This window comes from Chenopodium album, chromosome 1 (assembly GCF_948465745.1).
Source record: "Chenopodium album chromosome 1, dcCheAlbu1.1, whole genome shotgun sequence".
NCBI lineage: Eukaryota > Viridiplantae > Streptophyta > Magnoliopsida > Caryophyllales > Amaranthaceae > Chenopodium > Chenopodium album.
Window position 1 is genome coordinate 57566703 of NC_137834.1, and position 12991 is coordinate 57579693.

The 12991-nt window shown below is 30.2% G+C and overlaps 1 protein-coding gene across 1 annotated transcript; it reads left to right on the plus strand.

Moving 5' to 3' along the window:
• Positions 1–6618: 6618 nt before the first annotated feature.
• LOC145556472 (U-box domain-containing protein 11-like) lies at positions 6619–10978 on the plus strand. Its single transcript, XM_081618128.1, has 4 exons — positions 6619–7089; positions 7502–7618; positions 7713–8147; positions 9626–10978. The coding sequence occupies exons 1-4, from the start codon at positions 6769–6771 to the stop codon at positions 10700–10702; spliced, it is 1950 nt and encodes a 649-aa protein (XP_081474254.1). The 5' UTR covers positions 6619–6768; the 3' UTR covers positions 10703–10978.
• The last annotated feature ends 2013 nt before the right edge of the window (positions 10979–12991 follow it).

Consider the following 12991-nt stretch of genomic DNA (forward strand, 5'->3'; position numbering starts at 1 on the left):
TTGCTAAAATTTGCTCTGCTTTGCTAAATCCTGCTCTGCTCTGCTCTGTTCTGCCAGAAGCTTAAAAGAACAGGGCCTAAAAGAGTGATGCCACTATTTTACGGTTTTACCCTTTCATTTTGTACCTCAATCTCTATTATTCTCTTGTAAAGAAAAAATTAAACCAAAAAAAAACTGTTATATACACCTTTGTATTAATTGTATAGATCATAGATGTGAGAAATAAAGAAGTTGGAAGCACCATAAAAACAAACAACAAAAAATGTTAAGTCCATGCATCCATGATGTTGTTGATTCCAATCAAACTCAACGTACCTAACTTTGTTCAGATAATCTAGTTAATATATCTGCCACTTTAATTATATGCCTTAAATTCAACGAAGTGTCATATTTTCCTTATAATAAATTTTTTTTTTTTAAAAATGCATCAAAGCTATCATCTTTCCAGCAAATTAGCCGTCGTCTGCATAGGGGCAATACGGTGTTTAGTTGTAAAAATCCAATTCACAATATTCTCAATCCAACTGTATTCCCTTGTATTTTATCCATTAAAATATGTCCCCTAATAATTGATACTAGTAATACTACTCCATCTTATTAAGGTTTTGAGGATTTTGTTGTGTCATTACTCGTTTGCTTTACACGGTCAAGGTAGCTATTGAACTATTTGATCCGATTAAAGTTTGAAGGGTTCGCAATCAAATAAAAAGTTTACTCTAGATTAAATCTCATTAAAATTGACCGGATCAAAATAATGCACTTAATCTAATTCAAAATTTAATTTAGTATAGGCACCATGATTTTAAAATGACTTAAATTTAAGATAACTCGATTCAAAGTAGCTACTGTAATAGAAATTGATCTATTCCTAAATTAATATTCAATTTGACTTTTTTTTTTTTTTTTTTTATTTATCTGTAAGGAGAAGGATCCTGACCGAACTTCAACCTTTACGGTTTTTATTTTTTTTTATTTTTTTTATTCGGTATATGCGGGTCAGACACTTTGAGAGTGAGGGGGGAAGGGTAAGGGATTCCCCACCCTCAAAGTGCCACTAGTGGGGATTGATCCCCCAACCGGTACAATCCTTACGACCAAGCTTAGCTTATGAAATCTAATTATTCTTAAAAGAAAAGCTTTTGCGTGAGATCTGATTCATCATGGGTCCAATATATTTGACAATAATATTCTAATATCTAAACATTAATATTACTGTATAATATATGACATTAATAATCTAATAATTTAATGTAAGATATTAGATTATTAGAATGTTATTGTCAGATTTTGGATTATTATTGTCAAATATATAGGATTCAACACGAGTTTGACTCACCCAATTATTTTTGTTCTTAAATTATAATAATTGCTATTTATATAATCATATTTTAACTTGGTTAGTCTTATTTCAGACAAAGTAAGTTTAGAAAAAAAATAATGTTACATATAAAACTCATTTAAATCAATAATCATCAATCTATACTATATACTAAAGTAATCACCAGAGTTATCCCTTAAGTACACATGTCACATTCACAAAAAAAAATTTCCCGCCCAAATATTTTTTAGCTTCTTTTTTAAATTTCTTTTTTTCCCTTAAAAAATAACATGATAAAAAAATTTTAATGAAAAAAAACTTACAATAATTTATAAAATATTTTAAATAATGTATCTAACATGAGAATTTTAAGGATAGACATGATATGAATTCAAATTCAAAAATAAAAAATGTTACATATAAGCCATTTCATTTAAACTAACTCCATTTTAATTGAATTTTATTAATTTATTTATTTATTTTTATTTTCAAGTCTTATTATTATAAATCCGTGCATTTGCACGGGGATAAAACTAGTAACTATATACTAAAAGACACACTAGCAATGACACATGTCAGTTTCTGGTGTGCCCTTAGTATTGTTTTTTTTAAAAATATATTTAATTGAAAATTTATTTGAGGAAATTATTTGTAAAATTTAATTCCTATATAAATAGAAATGATATTTACTTTTTTTTTTAATATTCACATTCAATTAACTAATTATTATGGAAAACAGAATAGCAAAATATAATCTTTGTAAATATTTTTAAAAAATACAATCTTCTACTATAAGTTTTTATGTGGTAAACATAATATCCGTTTCAAGGATACAATTGAGATTGACAAAAATTAATGACTAAAAACGAGATATTACAATATATAATTACTGATAAGTATATACGTACATAATTTTTTTGTCAATAACCGTGCATGGCACATGACCTAATATATATCATCTTCATTACATATATTATGTGCAGCTTTTAGGTATTAAATGTGAGATAAAAAAAAAAATTCAAAAGTAAATAGGTTTAAACACAATATACATTTAGTTTAATACAAACAACATATCATAAAGTTAGATAAGTTCATCAAACAAATTATTATAAGCCATCTTAGTTCAATTTTTAACATATATAGTGTTACAAATACATGTACATTATCACCTTTACCTCAGCACATCCCTACCAATTGTTTATGATATAAGGAAATTAAGAACTGAACTGAACTAAAATGAACTGAATTTAGTTAAAGTGAATTGTTTATGAGAGAAGGAAATTAAGAACTGAACTGAACTAAAGTGATTGGAGTTGAAGTGGACTGAAATATAAATCAAGATGAACGGAACCAGCCCTTTACTCATATCACTTTTACCTCAATACATCCCATGATATATCACTTTTATCTCGGTAAATACATCCCAATAGATTTAGTCAACATACAAAAACACAATCTAATGGACCTGTTTCACAATAATGTTATTGTGGACCTAAGGTTAATTCACACGTAACTGCCATTATATTCAATATAGTGACTCTTATTTTTAACATAGTAACCTTTTTTAAAAATTTAAGTGACCATTAATGTTATTATGAACTTAGAGTACGACATTATATTGAATAGTGACCTAATTTTAACATAGTGATCTCTATTATTCATATTGACCATTATATTAAAAATTTCATCAAAAAAATTAACCTATTATAGCTTTTATAATGTCACAGTAACTTGTATTTCAACATAATAACCTTTATTTTAATATAGTGACCTACTTTTTTTATTAATAAAACAATCATATTGTCTCTAATGTTAATGGTCGACAATAAATTAGTGTGAACCAATCCATTTAAGAATTTGTATACTCCGTAATATTAATTTTGGTAAGTAAAAAATCAACGTAAGAACTAATTTCGAACAGATGCACTAATTACTCCCCATCATATCATATCATATAACTAATATATAAACCTAAACTTTTAGCCAGGTCACGAGACAGCGACACTTGGCGTTCCAACTTTTTGTCAAGTGTCGTGCCACGTTGGATAGATTAAAATAGACTTCATAAGATAAAAAAAAAAGTTAGTTTAGAATTCTATTTGGATAGAATTTTAGGATAAAATTGTTAGTTTATAGTTTTATTTTCAATAAAATACCAATATTAAATTGAATTATAATTTTATTTAAAATATCATTATTAGTTTTTATTACGTACCTACTCCATAATGTAAATAAAAATTATCTTAAATTCAATAAATACCCGGGCATCGCACGGGGCACCAAACTAGTAACTAATATATAAAGCTAAACTTTTAGCCAGGCGACGAGATATCGACACTTGGCGTTCCAACTTTTCGCCAAGTGTCGCGCCACGTAGGATAGAATTATATAGAATTCAATTTGTAGGATAAAAAAAGTTAATTTAGAATTCTATTTTCAATCAAATTTGGATAGAATTTTTAGATAAAATTGTTAATTTAGAGTTTTATTTTCGATAAAGTATCAATATTTCATATGTACAAATTAAATTATAACTTTATTAAAAAAAAAAAAAAAATTATAACACTCATAAATTATCATATAAATTTTTTTTTTTGAGAGGATTTCTTTGGAGAAGTTTAGAGTATTTGATGAGAGGTTTTCTCTGTATTTTGATTCTCTTTGTTCTCTTTTTTAGGTTTTTCCTCCTCTCTTTAGGTTTTTTTTTTTTAATTTTTTTTTTTTTTTTTTTTTTTTTTTTTTTTTTTTGTAGCGAAGGAATTAGCACTACATCCATTATTTATAATATATTCTAATCAATATATAAAGCTAAAGTTTTAGCCAGGCGACGAGATATCGACACTTGGCGTTCCAACTTTTCGCGATTCGCCAAGTGTCGCGCCACGTAGGATAGAATTATATAGAATTCAATTTGTAGGATAAAAAAAGTTAATTTAGAATTCTATTTTCAATCAAATTTGGATAGAATTTTTAGATAAAATTGTTAATTTAGAGTTTTATTTTCGATAAAGTATCAATATTTCATATGTACAAATTAAATTATAACTTTATTAAAAAAAAAAAAAAAATTATAACACTCATAAATTATCATATAAATTTTTTTTTTGAGAGGATTTCTTTGGAGAAGTTTAGAGTATTTGATGAGAGGTTTTCTCTGTATTTTGATTCTCTTTGTTCTCTTTTTTAGGTTTTTCCTCCTCTCTTTAGGTTTTTTTTTTTTAATTTTTTTTTTTTTTTTTTTTTTTTTTTTTTTTTTTTTGTAGCGAAGGAATTAGCACTACATCCATTATTTATAATATATTCTAATCAATATATAAAGCTAAAGTTTTAGCCAGGCGACGAGATATCGACACTTGGCGTTCCAACTTTTCGCGATTCGCCAAGTGTCGCGCCACGTAGGATAGAATTATATAGAATTCAATTTGTAGGATAAAAAAAGTTAATTTAGAATTCTATTTTCAATCAAATTTGGATAGAATTTTTAGATAAAATTGTTAATTTAGAGTTTTATTTTCGATAAAGTATCAATATTTCATATGTACAAATTAAATTATAACTTTATTAAAAAAAAAAAAATTATAACACTCATAAATTATCATATAAATTTTTTTTTTTGAGAGGATTTCTTTGGAGAAGTTTAGAGTATTTGATGAGAGGTTTTCTCTGTATTTTGATTCTCTTTGTTCTCTTTTTTAGGTTTTTCCTCCTCTCTTTAGGTTTTTTTTTTTTAATTTTTTTTTTTTTTTTTTTTTTTTTGTAGCGAAGGAATTAGCACTACATCCATTATTTATAATATATTCTAATCAATATATAAAGCTAAAGTTTTAGCCAGGCGACGAGATATCGACACTTGGCGTTCCAACTTTTCGCGATTCGCCAAGTGTCGCGCCACGTAGGATAGAATTATATAGAATTCAATTTGTAGGATAAAAAAAGTTAATTTAGAATTCTATTTTCAATCAAATTTGGATAGAATTTTTAGATAAAATTGTTAATTTAGAGTTTTATTTTCGATAAAGTATCAATATTTCATATGTAAAAATTAAATTATAACTTTATTAAAAAAAAAAAAAAATTATAACACTCATAAATTATCATATAAATTTTTTTTTTGAGAGGATTTCTTTGGAGAAGTTTAGAGTATTTGATGAGAGGTTTTCTCTGTATTTTGATTCTCTTTGTTCTCTTTTTTAGGTTTTTCCTCCTCTCTTTAGGTTTTTTTTTTTAATTTTTTTTTTTTTTTTTTTTTTTTTTTTTTTTTTTTTTCGTAGCGAAGGAATTAGCACTACATCCATTATTTATAATATATTCTAATCAATATATAAAGCTAAACTTTTAGCCAGGCGACGAGATATCGACACTTGGCGTTCCAACTTTTCGCGATTCGCCAAGTGTCGCACCACGTAGGATAGAATTATATAGAATTCAATTTGTAGGATAAAAAAAGTTAATTTAGAATTCTATTTTCAATCAAATTTGGATAGAATTTTTAGATAAAATTGTTAATTTAGAGTTTTATTTTCGATAAAGTACCAATATTTCATATGTACAAATTAAATTATAACTTTATTAAAAAAAAATAAAATTATAACACTCATAAATTATCATATAAATTTTTTTTTGAGAGGATTTCTTTGGAGAAGTTTAGAGTATTTGATGAGAAGTTTTCTCTATATTTTGATTCTCTTTGTTCTCTTTTTTAGGTTTTTCTTCCTCTCTTTAGGTTTTTTTTTTTTTTTTTTTTTTTTTTTTTTTTTTTTTTTTTTTTTTTTTGTAGCGAAGGAATTAGCACTACATCCATTATTTATAATATATTCTAATCAATTTAAACAATATACTTTACGAGTCATTTCGGACAGGGTCATTATTTCAAGTTACGGGTCAAGAAATGTTTAAGGGCCTATTCATATTTACTTATTTTCAGTTCAGTTCAGTTCAGCTCCAATCAGTTTAGTTTAGTTCAGTTCAGCTCCAATCAGTTCAGTTCAGTTCAGTTCAGTTCAGCTCTTAATTTCCCTCTCTCATAAAATATTCAGTTCAGTTCAATTCAGTTCAGCTCCAATCAGTTCAGTTCAGTAAATATGAACATGCCCTAAATCATCACAAAAACACATCAACTGCTAACTAATTTTGTATCAATGATATGTTTTAAAATTTGACATATAGATTAAAAATTTATCTTAAAATTCAATAAACAACCCGGGCATCGAACGGACACAAAACTAGTATTGAATAATCTCCATACTCCAAATTTCATTACACCCCCGAGAATCTCGGCCACCCTTTTTTCTTCATAACATCACATCTTCCTCCTCATTCTCCCCTTCTTCTCTTCCCCCCACTAAACCCAGACCCCACCACACCATGTGCATCTTCTCCTCCATCTTCTTCCTCTCCACCTCTCATTTTCTCTCTCCTCACCTCTCCTTCTTCCTTCCTTCTCTTCTGTAATGGCGGACCCCACCTCCCCTCCTCCTCCCATGGACGGTGAGCTCGCCGAGAATCTCGACCTTGTAATTTCCGACGTTGTCAGAATCTCCAGTAATGGCGGATTCACCGATTTGTTTAAGAAAGATTGCACTGATTTAGGCCGTAGAATTTCTTTGTTATGTCATTTGGTTGAGGAGATCCGTGATTATAAACCTCTTTCTTCGGATTCTTCGGAATCTGCTGCTCATTCTTCTTCATCTTCTTCTTTTTTCGATTTGTTTCTCTCTCTTCAAGACTCTAGAAGACTTCTTTTGGCTGCTTCCAGCTTCGATCCCAATGAAGTATGTTTAGATCTGATCATCTTAATTTTATTTTTTCTGAAATGGGTATTCAATTTTAAATTTCGTTTTCTGTTTATATTGTTAATTGGTTATTATTACATGTTTTTTTTTTTTTTTTTGGATTTTTGGAGCTGTTAAATTATTTATTTATTGAAAGTTTATCATATATTGCTAAAATCTTTCCTATAATTAAGCAATACGATAATTTGAATGCCAAATTTTTGTAATAATTAGTAATGGGAAATGAAAATTTTGTGTTACATAGATTAGCAATGGTTGATTAAGTATTTAATTTTCATATGGTTGATGAAAGTATCAGCTTTGTTCGATTGAGTATTAGCTTAGCTCGATTGAAGTAATATTAATCGGGATATTTAGGATTTAATTGCAATTTTGTTTTTGTTTGATGAAGGATGGTGCCACCAAGAGAGTTGCGTTTCAGTTTCAGTGTGTAACGTGGAAACTGGAGAAGGCGTTAGCAAATATTCCTTATGAACAGTTTGGTGTTTCAGAGGAGGTTCAGGAGCAGGTATAATAACCGAGTTTGATGTGTCGTGTGTCTATGTGTAACGCGTGAATTGAATTGAATTGATCGTGGGGTTTGACGTCGTATGGTTTTGTAGGTTGACTTGGTTAGAACGCAGCTGAAACGAGCTACTGAAAGATATGGCGGTCCACTCAGTGTTAGCAAAATCAGTCGCGCTGCATCTCAGCCTTTGCTAAATGAATTGGAAATGCTGCAATCAGGCAATAAAGGGTTTGATTGTTTGCATTTGGGTAGTATAGGTAATATTGATCAGGAATTTAAACGAAAGGTCAAGAATGGTAGACCAGGGAATTCTTCAACGAGTGATTCCCATGAAGTCTCGCTAAGGGTGGAAGTTTCCTCTACTTCAGCATCTGTTTGTGCATCTAACAGTGCTGAAGAAGGAGATGAATCTTCTGTCGAAAATCAAGATGAAAGCAGTAAGCCTGAGTCTGTATCGATTCCTGAAGATTTCCTCTGCCCGATTTCGCTTGAAATAATGAGAGATCCTGTTATTGTGTCTACAGGACAGGTATTTTATCAATGCTGTGATATCTTACTGGACTTGTTGCAGGTTCAATTGAGCCATGATCTATGATTAAAGGGAGACCAATTAAAAAACAAACACGCTTGAAATAATGTCTGTTAGGAAAAGAATGAATATGTATGAAACGTACTTTAAAAATTGTCAAACTTTCCATCAACTTACTCGTTATTATTATTCTCAAAGCCTCTCATCACTTTCCGTTAATTCACTGTTATATTTTTGTATGTACTCTGTCACCCTTTTCTTCTTATCTGTTTTAACTGCCACTCATTAACCTTAATTGAATAGGTAATATTTTCATCACAATAAGTGTCACCCAGCTTCCACAAACACCTTTGCCTCTCATATTCACAATAACTTTCATTAGAATCTTTATTTGAGAATTACTTTCAGATTTTCCTGTTTAGCAGTCTAATAAGATGACCTTGCTTGAGATTTTATAAAACCTTAGTGGCCAAATATTATCTCTTGATCATTTTCCGTAACAGAAATGTAAAGCTATTTGTTTATTTGTGATTGCACTTTCTTCTACATGGTGGATATCTTTTCTACATTAGTAATCTTCTTTTGATATCAAAGTTAATGTGTAGGAAGGATCCATCAATCCCTCATCGTACTTGCTAATGATATTGGTCACTATGGTCAACACAAATATAAATAAGTGTTGTTGGAGCTTAGGAGTATAGGGTTTATGATCTAGGTGGTGGTGACAGGAATATATTGGTTTCAAGACTTGAGTTGCATGAACTAAAACAATGGTAGCAGTCATCCATTTCATAGTGAGGGGTGGTGGAAATGAATTGGGTGCTTGATAAGGTCTTTTATTGGAGTGGTGGTTGAGTTTGCCTACACCTCGTTGATCACCTAAAACTTAAATTGTTGCTAAAGGGTGGATTCAACTTTTGTTTTGATATGGGTAAAAATTCACCCTGCTTAAGGGTGAGATTATATTATAAAACTTTTGATTATCAAAATTGGCATGGGTTTCTCAAGCTTGGCTCTTCGGAGAGGGAATAGTGCAATGAATTGCATGCTAATGTTTTTGTTATGCCTTGTATTAAAACCTTTTGTGGTAAGAGGGTAAAGGTTTTCAGAATCCCTTCCCTTCTCTCCTCTCTGAGTGATTCTAATGAAGCCTTTGATGGTTTTCAAATTCCCTCCATTTTATCTTAAGAATCTTTTCTGAAAACTCGGCATGGCTATGATACTTGGCCACTTAATTTGGACTAAATTCTACAAAGTTCTGATAAGATGGCCCATCTTACCTTTGGACATATAGTCTAAGACCTCTATTTATTTATATTTTTTGTTATCCATCCAAACCACCCTGTCTTTAGATCTTCTAATATAGATACCTGAAGTAGCTTCTGTGGTCTTTTTTTTTTACTCATCTTCATTTTAGCTTCTGTTGGAAATCTGGTTTATATCTTACTAGTCTATTGATAACAATTATTTACTTGCAGACCTATGAGCGATCTTACATTCAAAGATGGATTGATTCTGGCAACAAGACTTGTCCAAAAACTCAACAAAAGCTCGAAAACACCACTCTAACACCAAATTATGTCTTAAGAAGTTTGATTTATCAATGGTGTGCTAAGAACAATATTGAGCAGCCAACTGCCTTAATGACTGGTAAAATTAAGAAGAGCGATGGGTCATTCCGTGATGTAAGTGGAGATATTGCTGCAATTCAGGTCCTTGTGCGTAAGCTTTCTAGCAGATTGGTAGATGAACGCAGAGGCGCAGTGGCAGAAATCCGGTCTCTTTCTAAAAGAAGTACAGATAACAGGATACTGATAGCAGAAGCAGGAGCTATCCCTGTCCTGGTACACCTATTAACAAATGATGATGCACTAACCCAAGAGAATGCAGTTACATCCATTCTCAACCTTTCTATTTATGAAAATAACAAGGAACTAATAATGCTAGCGGGGGCAATCCCGTCCATCGTTCAAGTCCTCCGCAATGGGAGCATGGAAGCGAGGGAAAATGCAGCGGCTACCCTTTTTAGCTTGTCGCTTGCAGATGAAAACAAAATAATAATTGGTGCTTCTGGAGCGATACCAGCATTGGTAGATTTGCTCCAAAACGGAAGTCCCAGAGGAAAGAAAGATGCTGCTACAGCACTTTTTAATTTGTGCATATATCAGGGTAATAAAGGCAGAGCTGTGAGAGCTGGGATAATTGCAGCATTGATGAAGATGCTGACAGAATCTGATGGTGCCATGGTAGATGAGGCTTTGACAATACTTTCCGTTCTTGCTGGTCACCAAGAGGCTAAGATCGTCATTGTTAAGGCCTGCACAATACCCGTGCTGATTGATCTTTTAAGAACAGGTCTCCCAAGGAACAAGGAGAATGCTGCAGCTATTCTCCTTGCATTGTGTAAAAGAGATATGGAGAATCTCACGTCTTTGAGTAGGCTAGGTGCCGCCATACCTTTAACAGAAATTACGAAGAGTGGCACAGAGAGAGCGAAGAGGAAAGCCACTTCATTATTGGAATTGCTAAAAAAGCTGCAGCAACAACAGAATTAAATTGTGTTGTTTCATTTTTATCCCCAATCTGCTCCTTTCTTTCTTGTTTGTCAATTACAGGGTTTCTTTCGAGATCTAGAAATTGCGAGCTCTACGCATGAGAATGAAAAGCCATTCTCTTGCTGTTGTATTTTGTATTTATACCTTTTTACTTGGTGAAGGTGTGAAGGAAATTCAATTCATCTGTTATTTGTAATCAATTCTTATACGAAGCTATTGCTTACATCTTTAATCAATAATTGTAGATACAGTTTTTTTACTGTTTCTTTTCTTCTTCTTATGAGATTTTTTTTTTATTTTTTTATTTTTTTTTTAAATCCTTTTTTTCTTCTCCCTTCGCTAAGTTTTTAAGAGAGGGATTTCTACCTTTAATTTATTGTAATTAAAGTAATAAACTGATGGAAGCAACTTTGCTTCTAACTCGTTGGAGTCAAAATTTCCAAACTCCTGAAAATTCTGTAACTGAGAATTGTGTATTATTCGGTTCTTGAAGTTAGAATGTATGTACGTCTTTTCCATAACAAGCTTGCCTCCAATTTTTAGACCTGGTTACATAATAATTCTTTTGCAGCAATAATAAATTTAAATTTCCTCCATCTTTTTAAGACAATATTTGTCATAAAGTACCTTTCATAGTGGGCTTCTGTCACAAAGGATCATTTAAAATTAACTAGCTTAAGGCCCGTGCCATGCACGATAAATCTAATAATTTTTAAGAAAATTAATTATATTTAAGAAGTAAAATTTGATAAAAGATACACAACAAACCTATAGAAATTATATTGTCATAATTTATATCAATAAAAAATGGATTTTTTGGGTTGCCCATACCCAAGAATTTTTAGGCGAGGCTTGATTCGACCAGGTCTAGTGTCCAAATTAGTAAATAATTACTTTTTTTTTGGTGTTCTACCCGGTTCACACTTTGGGCTAATCCGGAATCGGGGATCAGTTCTGGGTGGTTAAGTTCCAGTCCCCTCCCGATTGTTGTTGCGAGGGATCGAACACGAGTCCTCCCTACCAAGTGTAGACCCAATCACCACTACACCAACAACCAATTGGTAGTAAATACTTACTTCGTATTTGTAAATGTCTTTTAATAAACAATAATCAAATAAAGAGTGAGGGATAGCTCAAATGGTTAGAGGCTTAGAGCTCCCCTCCCAATTCTAAGTGATCTTGAGATCGATTCTCATTACTTGCCCTTATAGCGCTCTAAACACCAAAAAAATTAATCAACAATGGATTAAAATCTCCACTAAAACTATTAGAAAAAGTCACTAAAATCTTCATTAAAACACTTATTAGCAAAAGTGCACAATATTCATATAGATATATTAATTACAAATACTATATCACCTTTTATATATAAGAAAATCATTTCAATGGAAATAAATACTACTTTGATCATTAAAGGCAAGAATAATCAATAATTGGGCAATATTCTAAATTATTACATTTTCTGTTTATAGATTAATGATCTACGGACATATTAATATTTTTAATTACGTAATTTACAAAAACATTAATTAATATTTTACCTTTCTATAGAATTAGACGATTTATCGATATAATAGTTAAACACAACTTTTGTTTTATAGTTATACTATATTCGTCCTATAAATCCTTAATTTGTGATAATATATGCGTAGTAGTAAATTTTCAAAAACAAAATTGTAATTAATTTGAATATATAGTTATATTGAAATTATTGAAATAAAATAATAGCTAGAGGTATTTGAAAAAAAATTAAATGATGTTTTAAAATAATTTCTCTGACATTAATTATATGACTCGATTTTATTATTATTTTTTGGCAAAATCAAATAATGCTCCGTTTAAAAGATGATTAAAAAGGATTTGGAATAGTTATTTAGGTAAATGTGTATTGAAAAATTATGAGCACCAAAAGAAAAGGAATATATTTTCCATAAAAATAATATGAAAGATTTAGAATAATATTCGTATAGAATCAAATATTAACAAAAAAGAAAAAGTTAAAAAAAAAAACGGGAATTTTGGAGGGAAAATACAACACCGAGATGTGACACGTGTCACTCCTGGTGTCTAATTTAATACTAAGTTATTGATTGATTGATGTCAAATATACTCCCTTTGTCCCATAATACATGACACTGTCAAACATTTTACACATGTCAATGCACTAGTTCGACTTTATTTTTATGTAATTAAATATTAAGGGAAATTATTTTAAAAATTATACTTGTATTTTGAAACTTTAATTTATATTAACAACCTATCTATCAACATATTTTATGATAAAACATA

What these genes read in the sequence shown, in the direction of transcription:
- LOC145556472 (XM_081618128.1), top strand. Translation starts at nt 6,769, where the DNA reads ATGGCGGACCCCACCTCCCCTCCTCCTCCCATGGACGGTGAGCTCGCC. An exon ending in CCAGCTTCGATCCCAATGAA is followed by an intron (nt 7,090 to 7,501) that starts GTATGTTTAGAT and finishes TGTTTGATGAAG; the next exon opens with GATGGTGCCACCAAGAGAGT. An exon ending in TTATTGTGTCTACAGGACAG is followed by an intron (nt 8,148 to 9,625) that starts GTATTTTATCAA and finishes ATTTACTTGCAG; the next exon opens with ACCTATGAGCGATCTTACAT.